Below are 19,198 nucleotides of genomic sequence, written 5' to 3' on the forward strand. Positions count from 1 at the left end.
TTTATACTCGTTTTTATCACCAACACATTGTAATTAATTTAATAAAGAAAAGTTTTCCTCATATCACTTGACCATTTCGTCTTTTTTTTATGACCACATATTGTGTTGCATTAGTAAAACGGTGGACTAAAAACATATTGACGCCTTCAACACAGCGCAAGTTGAAGTTGCCTTTCTCAACAGCCTGTTGTGGCAGTATCATGGTACAGTGATGGTATACAATATGGTAAAACCAAGGTATTTTTTATAGTATATCATGGTATTTATATGGTAGGCTACTCCAAGGAACATGTCCAATAAACATGGCACTGGCTTGGTAATTTTTGGTACTTTTAAGTGCTTTAATTTAATATTAGTATTTTGATTTATAAAATATATTTACCTGCAGTGGACAATCACTCACAGGCTGCACACACACACACACACACGACCTTTTTCATCACTGGCAAACGATTGAATGCAGCTGCAGGTTTTGTTTCAGTCAATTGTAAGTAAATATCCACTTCATTCAGTGCTTTTGTTCTCTGTCTTCTAAAGCCTCTCGTTACTGTTTTACTGCATGACAAAATGCTTCATAAAATTCAGCCCACATGTTAGACAAATTAATTGAGAAGAACGGACAAAAAAAGGGATTATTTCACATATCAGGCATCGCTCCAATCCACGAGCCCTGTGCTCGTGAGTCTACGGCCATGTTTACAATGGCATACTATCCATAATACTCTCACTGTTTTAGCCAAACACAAATATAACAGAAACAGTGAGTAGTAGGGAAGTAAGGCATTCAGTTGATATGTTCCATGGAGTGCACCACAGCACAATATCGAAACGCACAGGGCTTATTTTGTTCATCTGGATTGGACACATGCTAAAATTAGCTCGGTAGATTAATGTCTCTTAATGGGTTGACTGGTGGTTAGCAATGACATCTTCCTTATTATGATGTGTTCATTTGTACTACTATATAAACTGCTATTTACGTCTACTATCATGAACACCTTTCACCCTCTTCACAGCACACTTGTGGAAATGAGGATCATGTTCAGTGACGGACTGATCCAGCAGCTCTGGTGAAACTGTGGGCAATAAAGAAGGTTTTTGTCCTGATGATATTACTGCACTTTCTGTAATTCATCTGTGCAGAGATTGAGCATTTACCATTAGATTTCAACTGAGAAACAGAAACTTAACACCTCTTGTAGTGCACTGTCTCTGTATTTTGTGTTTATTGTGTGTTGTATGTGTAGCACCCTCATGCCTGATGAGGGGAGATATAAATTGTTACATAAAAAGACACAAATCTTCTGCTTCACTGCCGGTCTCTGTATTTTCTGAGCAGTGCGCCTCATCCCCCTACATGTGAACACTCCCAAAGGAAAAGTAATCAGTAACTCCACTTGAGCACACGGAACAGGAATAATAAATAATGATCAATAACACAAAAGGATCATTTTATTTCCGTTATAAGACAAAATTTTTTTTATAACCAGCAACACATTTTAATCAGGATAGTAAAGAAGTATTATTCAGTTTAAATAAATAGTTTTTTTGTTTTATTATTTAATTATTATGTGTACCACGTATGCATATTTTTGATAAATCATATATTTTATATACATATATAGTGAATAATCTTCATCTTTGTATTTTCAGCATTTTTTGTAATGTCTTGCAGTGTTGCTGTTTGCTGCTATTGCACCATAATTTCCCCTGCGTGACCAATAAAGTATCTAACTTTACTAAAATCCTCTCCACTGATCAGTGTTGTGTGTGATTGTGTTTGTGCACTGATCAGTGTTGTGTGTGATTGTGTTTGTGCACTGATCAGTGTTGTGTGTGATTGTGTTTGTGCACTGATCAGTGTTGTGTGTGATTGTGTTTGTCCACTGATCAGTGTTGTGTGTGATTGTGTTTGTGCACTGATCAGTGTTGTGTGTGATTGTGTTTGTGCACTGATCAGTGTTGTGTGTGATTGTGTTTGTGCACTGATCAGTGTTGTGTGTGATTGTGTTTGTGCACTGATCAGTGTTGTGTGTGATTGTGTTTGTGCACTGATCAGTGTTGTGTGTGATTGTGTTTGTGCACTGATCAGTGTTGTGTGTGATTGTGTTTGTACACTGATCAGTGTTGTGTGTGATTGTGTTTGTGCACTGATCAGTGTTGTGTGTGATTGTGTTTGTGCACTGATCAGTGTTGTGTGTGATTGTGTTTGTCCACTGATCAGTGTTGTGTGTGATTGTGTTTGTGCACTGATCAGTGTTGTGTGTGATTGTGTTTGTCCACTGATCAGTGTTGTGTGTGATTGTGTTTGTGCACTGATCAGTGTTGTGTGTGATTGTGTTTGTGCACTGATCAGTGTTGTGTGTGATTGTGTTTGTGCACTGATCAGTGTTGTGTGTGATTGTGTTTGTGCACTGATCAGTGTTGTGTGTGATTGTGTTTGTCCACTGATCAGTGTTGTGTGTGATTGTGTTTGTCCACTGATCAGTGTTGTGTGTGATTGTGTTTGTGCACTGATCAGTGTTGTGTGTGATTGTGTTTGTCCACTGATCAGTGTTGTGTGTGATTGTGTTTGTGCACTGATCAGTGTTGTGTGTGATTGTGTTTGTGCACTGATCAGTGTTGTGTGTGATTGTGTTTGTGCACTGATCAGTGTTGTGTGTGATTGTGTTTGTGCACTGATCAGTGTTGTGTGTGATTGTGTTTGTGCACTGATCAGTGTTGTGTGTGATTGTGTTTGTGCACTGATCAGTGTTGTGTGTGATTGTGTTTGTGCACTGATCAGTGTTGTGTGTGATTGTGTTTGTGCACTGATCAGTGTTGTGTGTGATTGTGTTTGTGCACTGATCAGTGTTGTGTGTGATTGTGTTTGTGCACTGATCAGTGTTGTGTGTGATTGTGTTTGTGCACTGATCAGTGTTGTGTGTGATTGTGTTTGTGCACTGATCAGTGTTGTGTGTGATTGTGTTTGTGCACTGATCAGTGTTGTGTGTGATTGTGTTTGTGCACTGATCAGTGTTGTGTGTGATTGTGTTTGTGCACTGATCAGTGTTGTGTGTGATTGTGTTTGTGCACTGATCAGTGTTGTGTGTGATTGTGTTTGTGCACTGATCAGTGTTGTGTGTGATTGTGTTTGTGCACTGATCAGTGTTGTGTGTGATTGTGTTTGTGCACTGATCAGTGTTGTGTGTGATTGTGTTTGTGCACTGATCAGTGTTGTGTGTGATTGTGTTTGTGCACTGATCAGTGTTGTGTGTGATTGTGTTTGTGCACTGATCAGTGTTGTGTGTGATTGTGTTTGTGCACTGATCAGTGTTGTGTGTGATTGTGTTTGTGCACTGATCAGTGTTGTGTGTGATTGTGTTTGTGCACTGATCAGTGTTGTGTGTGATTGTGTTTGTGCACTGATCAGTGTTGTGTGTGATTGTGTTTGTGCACTGATCAGTGTTGTGTGTGATTGTGTTTGTGCACTGATCAGTGTTGTGTGTGATTGTGTTTGTGCACTGATCAGTGTTGTGTGTGATTGTGTTTGTGCACTGATCAGTGTTGTGTGTGATTGTGTTTGTGCACTGATCAGTGTTGTGTGTGATTGTGTTTGTGCACTGATCAGTGTTGTGTGTGATTGTGTTTGTGCACTGATCAGTGTTGTGTGTGATTGTGTTTGTGCACTGATCAGTGTTGTGTGTGATTGTGTTGTACGAGCAGCTGCAGAATCTGTCAGTTGTATCAGTGCAGTCACTGTGCAGTCTGACTGACGGAGGTTTTTGTACGACTCTTTATCACTGTGTGAACACACGTTTACTGTTGATGTTGTGATAACTCTGACAGTAATAATCTCCTGAATCTTCAGTCTGGACTCCACTGATGCTCAGAGTGAAATCACTTCCAGATCCACTGCCACTGAATCTAGATGGAGTTCCAGACTGAAGGCGGCTCACTAAATAAATCATGAGTTTAGGAGCTTCTCCGGGTTTCTGTAAGTACCAGGACATACAGGGTGGGCTACAGCCTGTTAAAGGAGTGCTGGCAGAACATTTCAACACAACAGTCTCTCCTGGAGCAGCAAGTTTCACTGAAGGAGTCTGAGTCACTGTGATCTGTCCACTCGATCCTGAAGAGAAATTCATAAAGAATTCAAATGTGAAGTGCATCAACACTAATATAAACAATAACAACCATATTTATAAGATACATGAATATTTACATTTTATTTTAATTACTTTTTGAAGTATTTTTCAATGTTTAAATGTTTGATTATATACCTTGTATACAGAATAAAAGTGTGCAGATGAAGATGATGCTGAAGGTCATTGTTGTTGTTTGTGTTGTGTGATGATGAAGATTGTGTTCTGTTCTGCTGTCAGTCATGAAGTGTTAAACTCACAGCACTATAAACACTCTCAGATCACTGAAGCATGTGCTGACAATGCAAAGAAGTGGGCAGGATCTTCAACAGTCTGTACTGCTACTAAACTAATATACACACTAATATACTGTAAACATCCTGTTGAACTCACTGAATGATGAACATTCCCAGAGCATCAAAGAATGTCCTGCAGAAAGTCAATATGAATGTGACGTGAAGATGTTTGATGGTTTTCATGTTTGTTTGTTTTAAGTGTCAGTTTCAGTGTGGTTCAGATCTTGACTTTAACTTGATTAAAAAGTTACATTTAAAAGTTTCTTCTCAACAGATCACATTATTCTCAATGATCCTCTCATGAATTTAGAATTTTTTAAATAAATAATATTGTCTAGTGCTTTTCTGTTGATGTGTGGTGGACATGAAATGTCAAACAGTAATAACAGTGTTCTGCAGTGTTACATGTTACACTTCATGTAAAACTGATTTTAAAGAATATTTCTCTTAGTCTTGTTGTGATTGTGGCCTTTAGGCACATTGCACAAAATTATATTCAAACCAATCCGTCACACTTTGAGCTCCAAACATGAATGACACCTCAAATCCTGCAGCTTGTTGAGGAGAGGGCAGAAATGCTCAACATACTGTTGTACACTGTGTAAATAATCACATCAAATACAAATCACATGAAAAGCACAATAAAGTTTTGAAAAAATGTGCATAACATTTCTTAATTTCAAATGAACAGGCTTACACCGCATGGTGTGACGTCATATCATCGCAGACATTACACACGACATAACTTCTCAAATATGACATTTCTCCATATTTACACAACAAAGTATACATCCACAAATGCTATTTATCAAGATTATAATCACAAAACATTATATTTATCCGTGGATGATCTCTCAATACACCACAGTTTCCCAGAGAGTGCACATCTCTCTCACACTACTCGTTGCACGTCTAACAAAACAATGACCGAGGTGAGAATGCAGCGCATAGTCTCAGTACACAACACACACCTGTTGACAACTCCAGGGAAATACAGGTGACCGCTGCTTTTCCTGTCTTATAATTCACTTAACATATTAAATGACAATGAAATAACAGTTTTAAATATGCAAGGAGAAAAACAAACTTTAAGGGGTATTTACCACCCGGTTATCTTTAGAAAATACAGGACATTCCCTTGTGTAGTCGAAATATATTCACATATTAAACCTAAAAACCGTTATTGGAATAAATGATGTTCAAGGTGCATGTCTGCTGTACAACTACCCTAAATAAAATTCAAACAGAACAGATTGTTATTCTCATTGTTTGCACACAAAAACAGTATTTCTGCTGATTTAAAGTTCAAATGATTGAAATATCTGACTTTTCAAATTCAATATATGTTTCCATATTTTATTTATTAATACTGAATAATGATCAAATATAATTTTTATACAATTATGAAAAGTAAATACAACAATGAGATGAAAATGTCATTAATATGAAATCACTTCTCTGTGATGCATGTGTGTGTGTGTGTGTGTGTGTGTGTGTGTGTGTGTGTGTGTAAAGATGTGTTAGTGATGTGTTTATAGTGCAGTTATTGAAGTGTTCAGAGGTTTTTGTACAGTCGCTCTATTAGTTTGTATCACTGTGGTACACATTCGGCAGCGGCACCAGACTGGATGTTGGCAGTAAGTCAATAATCATATAATCATTTTAATATAATAACTTAATAGTTTTAAAACCCTTCAATGTATTTTCTAACTTTATAAATGTATAATTTAAATGATTTAGTGTTCAATATTGTCTTGTAGATTTATTGTGTTTGAATGCTCATAATGAATGAAATCAATTCACGATTTTTATTCTAGAATTTCTTTTTAGATTAAAACTATTTTACCATTTTCAACATAATGAATCTTAAATCTATGTTTATTAAGTTTGGATTCATAATTGTTCTCTGTGTTAATAAGTTCAGCTCTGATGGATTCTTTAGATTGATGTGAATTTCTAAATGTGTCCAGGAAGAAATGAACGCTGCACGAATACAAAATTACACTGACATTTTTATATTTAATAAAACTTCAATGCATAAAAATATAAATCTTCACAATTTGTTCATGTTTAAGAGTTATTTTAAATGTTGGGCAGTATTTGGTGCTAAATCCGTTACATGTTTTATTTTACTCTTTTATTTATTTTATTTGGATTTCCCCAGAAATGACAATGGGAAACATTTAGTGGAGGTGTGAAACATGATGTAGAAAGTGAAATATTTATAATGGAGTTTTCAAAAGCTGCAAATAATTCGATTCCTGCAGTTGTTTTTACAGTACATTTGCATCAGATGCTTATTGTGTAAAGAGAAATACATAAAAAACATTCTTCATCTTTTGAGTTGACTGCTGATCTCTGTTTGTCAGGCAACATCTCTCCTAAAGTGAGCGTCCTGCCCCCCTCCAGTGAAGAGATTTCCACAAAGAACACAGCAACACTGATGTGTGTGGCCAACAAGGGCTTCCCCTCAGACTGGAGCCTGAGCTGGAAGGTGGACGGGAACAGCAGGTCTCAGGAGAGCAGTGCTGGGGTCCTGGAGAAGAACGGTCTGTACAGCTGGAGCAGCAGCCTGACTCTCTCTAAGCAGGAGTGGATCAAGGGGGTCTCAGTGAGCTGTGAGGCCAGCAGGAGAGACCAGCAGCCGCCAGTCACTGGAGAAGTGAGGAGAGATCAGTGTTCAGAGTAGATCCACTCACTTCTGTTCTGCCCTTCTTACTGATGTCTCACATGGAGACTAACAGCACATGAGGGACTCCATTCATTCTCTCTCTCATCTGTCAAACAACATCAGACACCAGTGCATGTGTGCTTGTTTATTCACTGCTCATTGTCTTTTATTCTAATTCAACATCAAATAAAATTATATTATACCTTCATGTCTTTGATTTGTGTGGTCTTTTTTGAAAATGAAATCCTTTTTAGTTCAACGTTTATAATGAAACTTCACTCAACAGACCATGAAAACACCTGCTGATATTTACTGTAAAACAAGACTGTGACCGAATGACTAATCCTCAAACATTTAGTGCTGCTGGTAACTTTATCAATTTAATAAGAGATTTTTGAAATATAAATATGACAGACACATATCCTTCACATGTCAGTAGTTCTTCTATGTGTTGTTACATGAAACTCCTCTGAGGACGGGGAACATCTGCTGATGGAGCTGCTCTATTCTGAGAGGAAAGAATCACTCATCCTGATGATGCAAATATGAGTTGAACTGTTTGACACTTTATTCTGTGAAATGAGACAGTTCAGTTTGACTAATGGAGAGATGAGGTTTGTTCATATTCATCAGTTTTCAGCAGTCATACTGACATTATGAATGATTGAATGAACTGTTCAGTCTGTGATAAGACACAGTGAATGATTCATTCTGATGTGTGTTCTTCAGTATCTGTTAATCACAGCTCTTCACTGATGAACACTGACTGATGTTTCTCAGCATAATCAGCTACTTTATTTGGATGTTTTTATCAATGGACAATTTGACAAAGCACATCTATGATTTAATAAACAGCATGTTGATACAGTTTGAAAAATACAAACTCAGACAAATACAAATATTTAATTAAATATAAATTAGCAGTCAAAAGTATATAAATAAATATTATTTAAAGTATCTTAAGACTTTAGGCTATATTGTGTGATTGTGTTGTATGAGCAGCTGCAGTATCTGACAGTTGTATCAGTGCAGTCACTGTGCAGTCTGACTGACAGAGGTTTTTGTACGACTCTTTATCACTGTGTGAACACTCCACCACTGTGATATCTCTGACAGTAATAATCTCCTGAATCTTCAGTCTGGACTCCACTGATCATTGTTGTTGTTTTGTGTTGTGTGATGATGAAGATTGTGTTCCCCTTTGTGTCACTCACTTGACGTTGTGTCGATGTTCCCTTTCCGCTGTCCACGAAAGCACACAAAGAGCTGCTCAGAGTCTAAGGCTCTGCGTGCGATCCAAATAGATACGCAAAGCGTGCACCGGACACAGCAACGATAAGGTTGGGTCTGCCTCCTCTGGAGGCAGTGCTTGTAGGCTCACCACTTGATCCCTGAAGGGGTACTGGGACCCTTGGGTACATAGACCGATCAGGGTCTCAGGATAACGTGAGAGTCCTCCGGACCGAACTCCAGGCACTCTTCGCTGCCAGAGAACGCTTGCAGGTCCCCGACCCTCTTGATGGAAGTGAGCGTGGCTTTCAAAGAGGCGGTCTTTAGTCAACTGACTTGAGGGGCTCGAAGGGGACTCTCCGTAGGCCTGAAAGGACCTGAGAGAGGTGCAGTCTAGGAGGGTTCAGCCTCCTGGCGCCTCTCAGGAACCTGGTGACCAGGTCGTGCTTACCGAGGGACTTACCTTGAACCAAGGTAGCAGCTACATAAACCTTGAGTGTGGAGTGGGACAGCTGCCCATCCAAATTCTCTTGGTGGTAGGAAAGCACTGACCCGACTGCGCAGCTCTGGGGGGTCTTCACTCCGGGAAGAACACCACTTAGCGAAGGTACGGCACTTCAGGGAGTAGAGCTACCTTGTAGAATGGGCTCTGGCCTGAGCGATCATGTTAAGCACAGCGAGTGGTAGACAAGTTAGGTCCAGAGCATCCTGTCCAGGGACCAGACATGGAGGTTCCAGTGGTCTGGGCGTGGGTACCAGAGGGTGCACCGTCCCTGAGAAAGAAGGTTCTTCTTAAGGGGAATTTGCCAGGGAGGAGCTGTCGGAGGGAGTGTGAGGTCCAAGAACCAGGTCTGAGTGGGCCAGTACAGAGCCACGAGGGTTACCTGCTCCTCGTCCTCCCTGACCTTGCACAGAACCTGTGCAAGTAGGCTCACTGGGGGGAACGCATATTTGCGCAGCCCTCTGGGCCAGCTGTGTGCCAGCGTGTCTGTGCTGAGGGGGTCTTCCTTCGAGGCATACCAGAGCGGGAAGAACAACATATGCTTGCCCTGAATCAATGGCCGTAGCCTCCACAGTCCAAGCAGTACTGCCAGCAACTCGAGGCAGTTGATGTGACAAAGCAGGTGAGGTAGTGTCTAGGAGCCAGCAGCTGTCTGAATTTCTTTCAAATTGCACTTAATACAGTTGTTTCATCAGAACTTTATGTTTTTTAAGGATATGGGCTATTGTTGACAGAGAGACCTGTTGGACATTATTGAAAATTGGGTGATCATTGACAATATGGGCTTGAATGGCGGCACAAGGCGGGCTGGATCGGGCAGTAAAAAGTTGCCCTCCGCGACCATGTCTGCTCATCATGCACTTCCATGAAGAACGAGACCGGAGGGGTGGGGGTGGCCACGAGCTTCGCGCCGATCCCAAAACCCAGTCGCAACACATAAAGGCAGCAGCCCAGTCGAGTCCTCGGCATCGACATCACCAAGGCACTGTCCGATGCATCGATCAACATCTCATTCGGCTCACGAGCTCCGGAAGAGTCATGAGGCTGGCGGTGAGGTGAGCCTGTCTCATCCCAGTGCTGGACGTAAGCAAACAAGCGTATCGGGAGTGGGCGGTCCGTGGGGAATTCACCCGGTGGAGCCGTACCCACTGAAGCTCCCGAATCACCTCCAGCGTCAACCAAATCGGTCTCGTACCCGTAGTTAAGTGGAGACAAGAGGCGGACAGCCGAAGTGGTTTTCCCTCGAAAGAAGGAAAGCCGAGACCGCAACATTGCCATCCACGAATCCTCAATGCGCTTATAGCCCAGGCACGTGAGGGAGTGATCGTGACCGTTAGAGGCGGAGAGGTAACAACCGCATCCTGAATCGGAACAGAGAAGGAAGGGTATCTTTAAAAAGACGTGTCTTTAAAAAGACTTTCAACATCACTTTGCCTGCTCTAATAGAGGAAATACACACGAAGCGCCCAGGGGTGTAGTCTACAGCGGAGTGCAGAGTGGAGAGAGAACCGCTGGAATGCGACGTATATCCAACAGCAATACTGTGCAGAGAGGTGAATGGACAGCACTTGATCACCTGATTATCCCATTAGAGTAATGCCAAACATGTTTGACCCTGACAGGTTCTTGTCAGAAAATTACAAATCGAGCACGGGAGAGACGCAACGAGCCGCTTGCCATCTTTCTGTGGACATGACAGAGAGAAAAGCATATTAAAACTATTGTAAACAGGCACACAAAACTAACTCAAATATCTTTCTTTAATGTTCTGTGCAAATTAAGATTCAAGGGTTTAACCGGACGCCTTGAGAGCCGCATGAAAATTAAGAAATTACGACAGGAATATTTATTAAATTCTATATATAAATATAGAAATATAGATCCTCACATAAACATATTGATAAAAAAAAATTACAATCAAATAATTAAACTAGGGATATCATCATTAGATTACCATGAACATGAACAATAATTATATGATTCAAAGTGAAATAAAATGGATTAGGCTATATTAGCAAGTACTTGTGCAGGATGGGAACTATTTCTTCTTCTGCTCATCTTAACATGCACGCTGAAAGACAGAAGCAGACAAGCGCTTGCACGTCACAAGACTCTTTCAAACAAGAGGGATCAGTGCCTTGAAGAGGAGATGATAGAAAATCAGAGAAACGGCTTCTTCTGGAGTAAATTCACACTAAAATAACAACATATCTAAAGGTGACATTTCTTATAATGAGTTTGTGGGTAATTGTTGCTGATTAATAGTTAAATATAATAGTTAACCATGGTTATACTACAGTAATATTGTAGAAAACATGTTTTTTTATTTACTTTTATTTTTTGGCTGAAATCATGGTTTACAGTTTTTTTCAAAACCTCACACTCAAAGAGCAAAACACCGGCCTAGATTTGCACAACTGTAAGCACATTGTCAGCTTCACACATTTTGCAAAACATTACACACACTTGTATGCATTTGACACAGAAATGTATCATAATGTAATTTCCTTGCAATTTCAAAGCAAAGGCTTTAAAAATGAACACACCCATGAACCAATTGGTTAAACACACACACACACACACACACACACTGGTGCTTAATTGTAGACACACCAATCAGGTTTAAGCACTATAAAAAGGCAACAGGTAAGTTCACCTGTCTTAAAAACAAAATGGACAGATGTAGAGGGAGAGTGCGGATGAGAGGGGTAATCCGGAGAGAACAAGGTGGAGGAAGAGGGTAAGGTAGAGGAAGAGGAAGAGGCAGAGGAAGACCTGGAGGAGGGGTAGGACATGCACAAAGAAGAAGACAACCAAATGGTGGACCATGTAATAAACCACGGACTAACACTGAGGGAGGCTGGACTGAGAGTACAGCCTAACCTAAGCAGGTACAAGGTGGCATCAATAGTTCAGACATTTCATTAAGAGCAGAGGTGAGAAACTTATCTTCTGGCCAACATAGGATTGAACGTCGAGAACACCAAGGAGGGAGGGGCCCATATTCACACAGGAGCAAGAGAGAGAGATCATAAACCTCGTTTTGGCCAATAATGCAATCGGACTTACAGAAATTCAAGCCCATATTGTCAATGATCACCAAATTTTCAATAATGTCCAACATGTCTCTCTGTCAACAACAGCCCATATCCTTAAAAAACATCAAGTTCTGATGAAACAACTGTATAAAGTGCCATTTGAAAGAAATTCAGACAGGGTGAAAGTCCTGCGGTGTGAATATGTGGTGGTACGTTTTGTTCACTGACTGTAGTATTGTGTACTGCACACATAACCTTTTTACTGTACAAGTCATTTTACTGTATAGCAGATCTACAGTAAATTGATCTACACAATGTGATCTTTTGCTGTATTTCAGAGAGTTTTGCAAATGGATGTGGAGGAAGTCCCGCATGAGTTTATATACATTGATGATGCTGGATTTAACCTGACAACAGTGAGAAGAAGGGGAAGAAACATCATTGGCCACAGGGCTATTGTCAATGTACCAGGGCAACGTGGGGGTAACATTACCCTTTGTGCTGCCATTACACAGAATAGGGTCCTCCGCCGCCATGCCAACTTGGGTCCTTACAACACTGACCTCATTCTTACATTTTTAGACAGATTACACAATATTATCACAGCAGCAAACCAAAGGGAACAGATGCAATACATTGTCGTCTGGGACAATGTAGCTTTCCATCGTTCTGCTCTGGTCCAAAACAGGTTTCATCAACACCCACAATTTACAGTTCAATACCTTCCACCATACTCCCCCTTCCTAAACCCCATCGATGAGTTCTTCTCAGCATGGCGGTGGAAGGTTTATGATCTCCGGCCCTATGTCCAGATGGCCCTCATTCAAGCTTTGGTGGAAGCATGTGATCAAATTGAAGTAGCATCCATAAAAGGGTGGATTCGTCACTCCAAAAGATTCTTCCCATGTTGCCTTGCAAATGAATATATAGCCTGTGATGTTGACGAGGCCCTGTGGCCAGATCCAGCTAGGCGGAGAGATGTTTAGGTTATTTTTCTTTTTTATTCAGTACTGAACTGGATATGTAATTTATGTAACAGTATTACTGTAAGCTTACAGTACAATGGTACGTTCAGTAATACTGTAAGAAAACTGGAAAATGTTTTGTTATGAATGTTTTGTTGAAATGTTCAGTATTGACTGACTTGAGTACATGAAAATAAATACATATTTGTATTAGTCTGCACAATTGGTGTCAAGTGGTGTTGGTTGAATTTATTTTGACACTTTCTCTGTGTAAATGCTAAAAGTGTTTTAGGTTGAGCACAGGAGTGTTTAACTGATTCAAACAGAATCAGAACATATGATGGTTGGTGTAACGAGGCAGACGAGGAGTGGGATCTAAATACAGCTTTAATGGAAAAACAAAAGATGAACAGGGTAACTCGGTGTACAACAAAAACACAGGGAACAAATAAAACATCCACGATGGGAAACCAAAATATAAACAAGAGACAACATCCACGAAGGGCACATTCAAGAACAAACATACAACTACATTCAACAACTGACAACAAATGATAACACAATAGGCTTTAAATACACAAAGGATAATGATTAAATGACACACAGGTGAGAACAATGAAGTACTGCTGGCAGTGATGAGGGCAGGGAATTATGGGAAGTGTAGTCGGGGAAGTAGATGACAAGGGAGAAACACAGGGCAGACAACAGTGAATCGTGACAGTTGGGTTTATGTTATGGCAACAAGGTTTTTATAAGACATTGTATAGTTTTGACAAAAGTGTTCCATTTTGCAAATGATCTGAGGTGTTGTGCTACTTTGGTGTATTGTTGTGCTAATTGTGTGAAGGGGTTTGAAAAACCGGGCCCTGTTTTCAAAATTGTGCTTAAGCAATTGAAAAAAACTGTAATATTGTAGTAGTAATCATAGTTAACTCAAAAGGTAACTCAAATAAATACCATGGTTAAATTATAGTTACTGCAGTGAAACCATGGTTAATTTTTGTAATAGTAAACAAAACAGAACTCTAATAATGTTCGGTTCACAAATGTAAAGATAATAATAACTTGAATTATGACTAAATCTAATATTTTAATTTACCAATTAAATTCCAAGAAATTGCAAAAAAAGGAAAAGAAAATAAATTGAATGATAGTATCGGTATTGGTAACGGTATCGACGATACTGGACTTGAATTAAGCGGTATCGCCCATCCCTACTGAGCAGCGCGCCCCCTCCCCCTACAGGTGAACACTCCCAATGGAAAAGTAATCAGTAACTCCACTGGACAATTCTGAACAGGAATAATCAATTAAATGTTTATACTCACTTTTATCACCAACACATTGTAATTAATTTAATAAAGAAATGTTTTCCTCATATCACTTGACCATTTCGTCTTTTTTTTTATGACCACATATCGTGTAGCATTAATAAAATGGTGGACTAAAAACATATTGACGCCTTCAACACAGCGCAAGTTGAAGTTACCTTTCTCAAGAGCCTGCTGTGGCAGTATCATGTTACAGTGATGGTATACAATATGGTAAAACCGTGGTATTTTATAATATATCATGGTATTTATATGGTAGGCTACTCCAAGGAACATGTCCAATAAACATTGCACTGGCTTGGTAATTTTTTTTTATTATTATTGCTTTAATTTAATATTAGTATTTTGATTTATAAAATATATTTACCTGCAGTGGACAATCACTCACAGGCTGCACACACACACACACACACGACCTTTTTCATCACTGGCAAACGATTGAATGCAGCTGCAGGTTTTGTTTCTGTCAATTGTAAGTAAATATCCACTTCATTCAGTGCTTTTGTTCTCTGTCTTCTAAAGCCTCTCGTTACTGTTTTACTGCATGGAAAAGTGCTTCATAAAATTCAGCCTGCTATTTTTGTCTACTTTTGTGAACAACACCTTTCACCCTCTTCACAGCACACTTGTGGAAATGAGGATCATGTTCATTGACGGACTGATCCAGCAGCTCTGGTGAAACTGTGGGCAATAAAGAAGGTTTTTGTCCTGATGATATTACTGCACTTTCTGTAATTCATCTGTGCAGAGATTGAGCATTTACCATTAGATTTCAACTGAGAAGCAGAAACTTAACACCTCTTGTAGTGCACTGTCTCTGTATTTTGTGTTTATTGTGTGTTGTATGTGTAGCACCCTCACGCCTGATGAGGGGAGATATAAAGTGTTAAATAAAAAGACACAAATCTTCTGCTTCACTGCCGGTCTCTGTATTTTCTGAGCAGAGCGCCTCATCCCCCTACATGTGAACACTCCCAATGGAAAAGTAATCAGTAACTCCACTTGAGCACACGGAACAGGAATAATCAAATAATGATCAATAACACAAAAGGATCATTTTATTCCAGTTTGAACAGAAATATTTTGTATAACCAGCAACACATTTTAATCAGGATAGTAAAGAAGTATTATTCAGTTTAAATAAATAGTTTTTTTGTTTTATTATTTAATTATTATGTGTACCACTTGTGCATATTTTTGATAAATCATATATTTTATATACATATATAGTGAATAATCTTCATCTTTGTATTTTCAGCATTTTTTGTAATGTCTTGCAGTGATGCTGTTTGCTGCTATTGCACCATAATTTCCCCTGCGTGACCAATAAAGTATCTAACTTTACTAAAATCCTCTCCACTGATCAGTGTTGTGTGTGATTGTGTTTGTGCACTGATCAGTGTTGTGTGTGATTGTGTTTGTCCACTGATCAGTGTTGTGTGTGATTGTGTTTGTGCACTGATCAGTGTTGTGTGTGATTGTGTTTGTCCACTGATCAGTGTTGTGTGTGATTGTGTTTGTGCACTGATCAGTGTTGTGTGTGATTGTGTTTGTACACTGATCAGTGTTGTGTGTGATTGTGTTTGTCCACTGATCAGTGTTGTGTGTGATTGTGTTTGTACACTGATCAGTGTTGTGTGTGATTGTGTTTGTCCACTGATCAGTGTTGTGTGTGATTGTGTTTGTGCACTGATCAGTGTTGTGTGTGATTGTGTTTGTCCACTGATCAGTGTTGTGTGTGATTGTGTTTGTGCACTGATCAGTGTTGTGTGTGATTGTGTTTGTGCACTGATCAGTGTTGTGTGTGATTGTGTTTGTGCACTGATCAGTGTTGTGTGTGATTGTGTTTGTGCACTGATCAGTGTTGTGTGTGATTGTGTTTGTGCACTGATCAGTGTTGTGTGTGATTGTGTTTGTGCACTGATCAGTGTTGTGTGTGATTGTGTTTGTGCACTGATCAGTGTTGTGTGTGATTGTGTTTGTACACTGATCAGTGTTGTGTGTGATTGTGTTTGTGCACTGATCAGTGTTGTGTGTGATTGTGTTTGTGCACTGATCAGTGTTGTGTGTGATTGTGTTTGTGCACTGATCAGTGTTGTGTGTGATTGTGTTTGTGCACTGATCAGTGTTGTGTGTGATTGTGTTTGTGCACTGATCAGTGTTGTGTGTGATTGTGTTTGTGCACTGATCAGTGTTGTGTGTGATTGTGTTTGTGCACTGATCAGTGTTGTGTGTGATTGTGTTTGTGCACTGATCAGTGTTGTGTGTGATTGTGTTTGTGCACTGATCAGTGTTGTGTGTGATTGTGTTTGTGCACTGATCAGTGTTGTGTGTGATTGTGTTTGTGCACTGATCAGTGTTGTGTGTGATTGTGTTGTACGAGCAGCTGCAGAATCTGTCAGTTGTATCAGTGCAGTCACTGTGCAGTCTGACTGACGGAGGTTTTTGTACGACTCTTTATCACTGTGTGAACACATATTTACTGTTGATATAGTGTTCACTCTGACAGTAATAATCTCCTGAATCTTCAGTCTGGACTCCACTGATGCTCAGAGTGAAATCACTTCCAGATCCACTGCCACTGAATCTAGATGGAGTTCCAGACTGAAGAGTACTTATATAATAAATGAGGAGTTTAGGAGCTTCTCCAGGTTTCTGATTATACCAGGCTAAGTAGGTGCTGTATATCCCAACATCTATATGACACTCTATAGTGGCTGTTTGTCCCTGTTGAACAGTTTTAACTTTAGGTTGAGTCAGAGTGACTCCTCTGGATCCTGAAAAAAGAGAGGAATAAATCTATTAGTGTGCAAAACTCTACCATCACATACTATTAGTCCTGATAACAACAGATATAAAGTCTTTGACTCACCTTGAATAAAAACGGCAAAAGTCCAGATGAAGATGATGCTGAAGGTCATTGTTGTTGTTTGTGTTGTGTGATGATGAAGATTGTGTTCTGTTCTGCTGTCAGTCATGAAGTGTTAAACTCACAGCACTATAAACACTCTCAGATCACTGAAGCATGTGCTGACAATGCAAAGAAGTGATGTAAAATAAAGCTGTTGTGGTTTGAACATCTGGAGACAGAGCTGCTCTATTCTGAGAGGAACAGAATCACTTCATCCTGTCAATGCAAATATGATTTTCACTCCACACTCCCAGTGACACTGTTTGATTGGTTCAATGATCTGGACTGGAACACACCAGTTTCACTTCTTCTGAATACTGTGATCAGTCAGTTATGAAGTTATTTTTGTTGTATCTTTAAAACAATTCAGTGGTGATTTCTCAGGGTAGCAAAGCCTTCTCTGCTGGCATAACATGCCTAATAAAAAAATATTTTTTTCATCTTTTCAATCTCATTGACCTTTTGCCTATGTATTTTCAATCGCTTTCCACTCCTAGTTCATCAACAAACGAATAGCAAAAAACGCAAAGTTTATCCAATCAGAATTTATTTAATGATCCTTACAAGCATAGTGTGACAACTGTTTCACAAATCAGCATGCCCGAAGCCATGCCCCTTGAATCTGAGCTCAACCCCGTCAGGACTTCAGAATTTCTGCAGAATCCCTCAACACTGCAGTGAATAGGCATCTAAAGTCAGATTGTCAGATTCATCAGCCAATCAGATTGATTGATTTGTTCTTTGTGGGTGTAATATTTAGGATATGTCCCAGTGGAGGCCTTCTAGCTGGCCTTGAGTGACACAATCACGCTTTAAGTGATGTACGTAATTTAAAAGCGAAGAGCGAGAGATCTTGCTGACCAGTCGGCTGTCATCACTGCTGATATTGCTGTTGAGAAAGAGATTCTTATGGATTTAAAAACCTGAGATGTTCTCCATGATCATGTGACTGATTTATTAAACAGGAGGACTGATTTTCACTTCAGGTAAATTGGTAAGTGCTTTTTGCATCATTGTTATAGCAACATCAGGAGTTTTCTACGTGTAAATTCGGCTGTTTGAGCATTCAGTGTCGGATCAAGTTTTGAAAAGCAACCGTGTACCCGGATGAAACAAAATGTATTGCAAGCATCTTCTTATTAGACCTCCTTGGTTCTGGCTTTCATGCATGGACATGTTTTTAAAATGCCAATTAGTATTGACTGCCACGTAATGTATAATTACTTTATATTGGCATACGTTTTACTTATTCATTGTGAAACTGTTTTCTTAATGGCATGAATCGCTGAAGGCCTAGACTTAAAATGCACGGACCGCCACTGTAACACCTAATGAAACATTCTAGCCCCTCAATAATACATAATTTTTTTCTCTTTCTCCACGTCTAGAAACATTTGATGCATTTTGGGGATTCAGAAAAACAAAACAAAAAAATAAAAAAAACTTTTCAACATCTGTGGTGACATTGTATCATTTCCCACTGCTTCTTAATCGGTCAATCAATCAATCAATCAATCAATCAATCAATCAATCAATCAATCAATCAATCAACCAACCAATCAATCAATCAACCGATCAACTGATCGATCAATCAATCAATCAATCAATCAACCAATCAACCAATCAATTGATCAATCAATCAATCAATCACTCAAGGGATGAAAAAATATTGTATCAATTTCGTATGTATCGTTCGATAAATAAATAAATAAATAACTGGTAGTGTTAATACAGCTAATGCTTTACAACTGTTTAAAACCAAAGACTGCAACATTGAAAGCAGCAAAATACTCTCTTTATTATTTTCATATATTTACTGAACATTGTAACATTAATACATTTAATAATAGTCATAAAATATATCATAAAATAAAAACAGAAAAGATTGTATTAAGTGAATATACTCAAAATAATATTTTTACCTATTTTTAGAATTAACACATTTCAATTTCATAACAAAATTCGAACAAATTCAAATGTGTAATATTTAACTACATGAAATTAATAAAATTCAAAAAACAAAATACTTTAATATCATTTAGTTAAAATTGACTCAATTCAACTGAAATGTGTAAATCTTAAAATATATTTTTAGTGTAGAGATGCAGGGATTGTTTCTCCCCTCACCTG

The 19,198-nt window shown here is 39.1% G+C and overlaps 3 gene segments (V, D, J or C); 1 reads left to right on the forward strand and 2 right to left on the reverse strand.

Annotated features, from left to right (window-relative positions):
• The window catches only part of LOC127638324 (immunoglobulin kappa constant-like), a 59,954-nt gene extending 52,661 nt beyond the window's left edge, over positions 1–7,293 (forward strand). Inside the window, 1 exon segment of the C gene segment in view lies at positions 6,790–7,293. Coding sequence covers positions 6,864–7,109 — 246 coding nt within the window.
• Positions 3,780–4,431, reverse strand: LOC127638318 (immunoglobulin kappa variable 1-8-like). The segment is given in 2 exon segments: positions 3,780–4,111; positions 4,263–4,431. Coding segments are annotated over 2 exon segments (438 nt in total).
• A 9,324-nt stretch (positions 7,294–16,617) lies between the features above and the next one.
• LOC127638322 (Ig kappa chain V region 3381-like) lies at positions 16,618–17,138 on the reverse strand. The segment is given in 2 exon segments: positions 16,618–16,934; positions 17,030–17,138. Coding segments are annotated over 2 exon segments (423 nt in total).
• Positions 17,139–19,198: the final 2,060 nt, after the last annotated feature.

Source organism: Xyrauchen texanus, chromosome 46, assembly GCF_025860055.1.
Source record: "Xyrauchen texanus isolate HMW12.3.18 chromosome 46, RBS_HiC_50CHRs, whole genome shotgun sequence".
Classification (NCBI taxonomy): Eukaryota; Metazoa; Chordata; class Actinopteri; order Cypriniformes; family Catostomidae; genus Xyrauchen; species Xyrauchen texanus.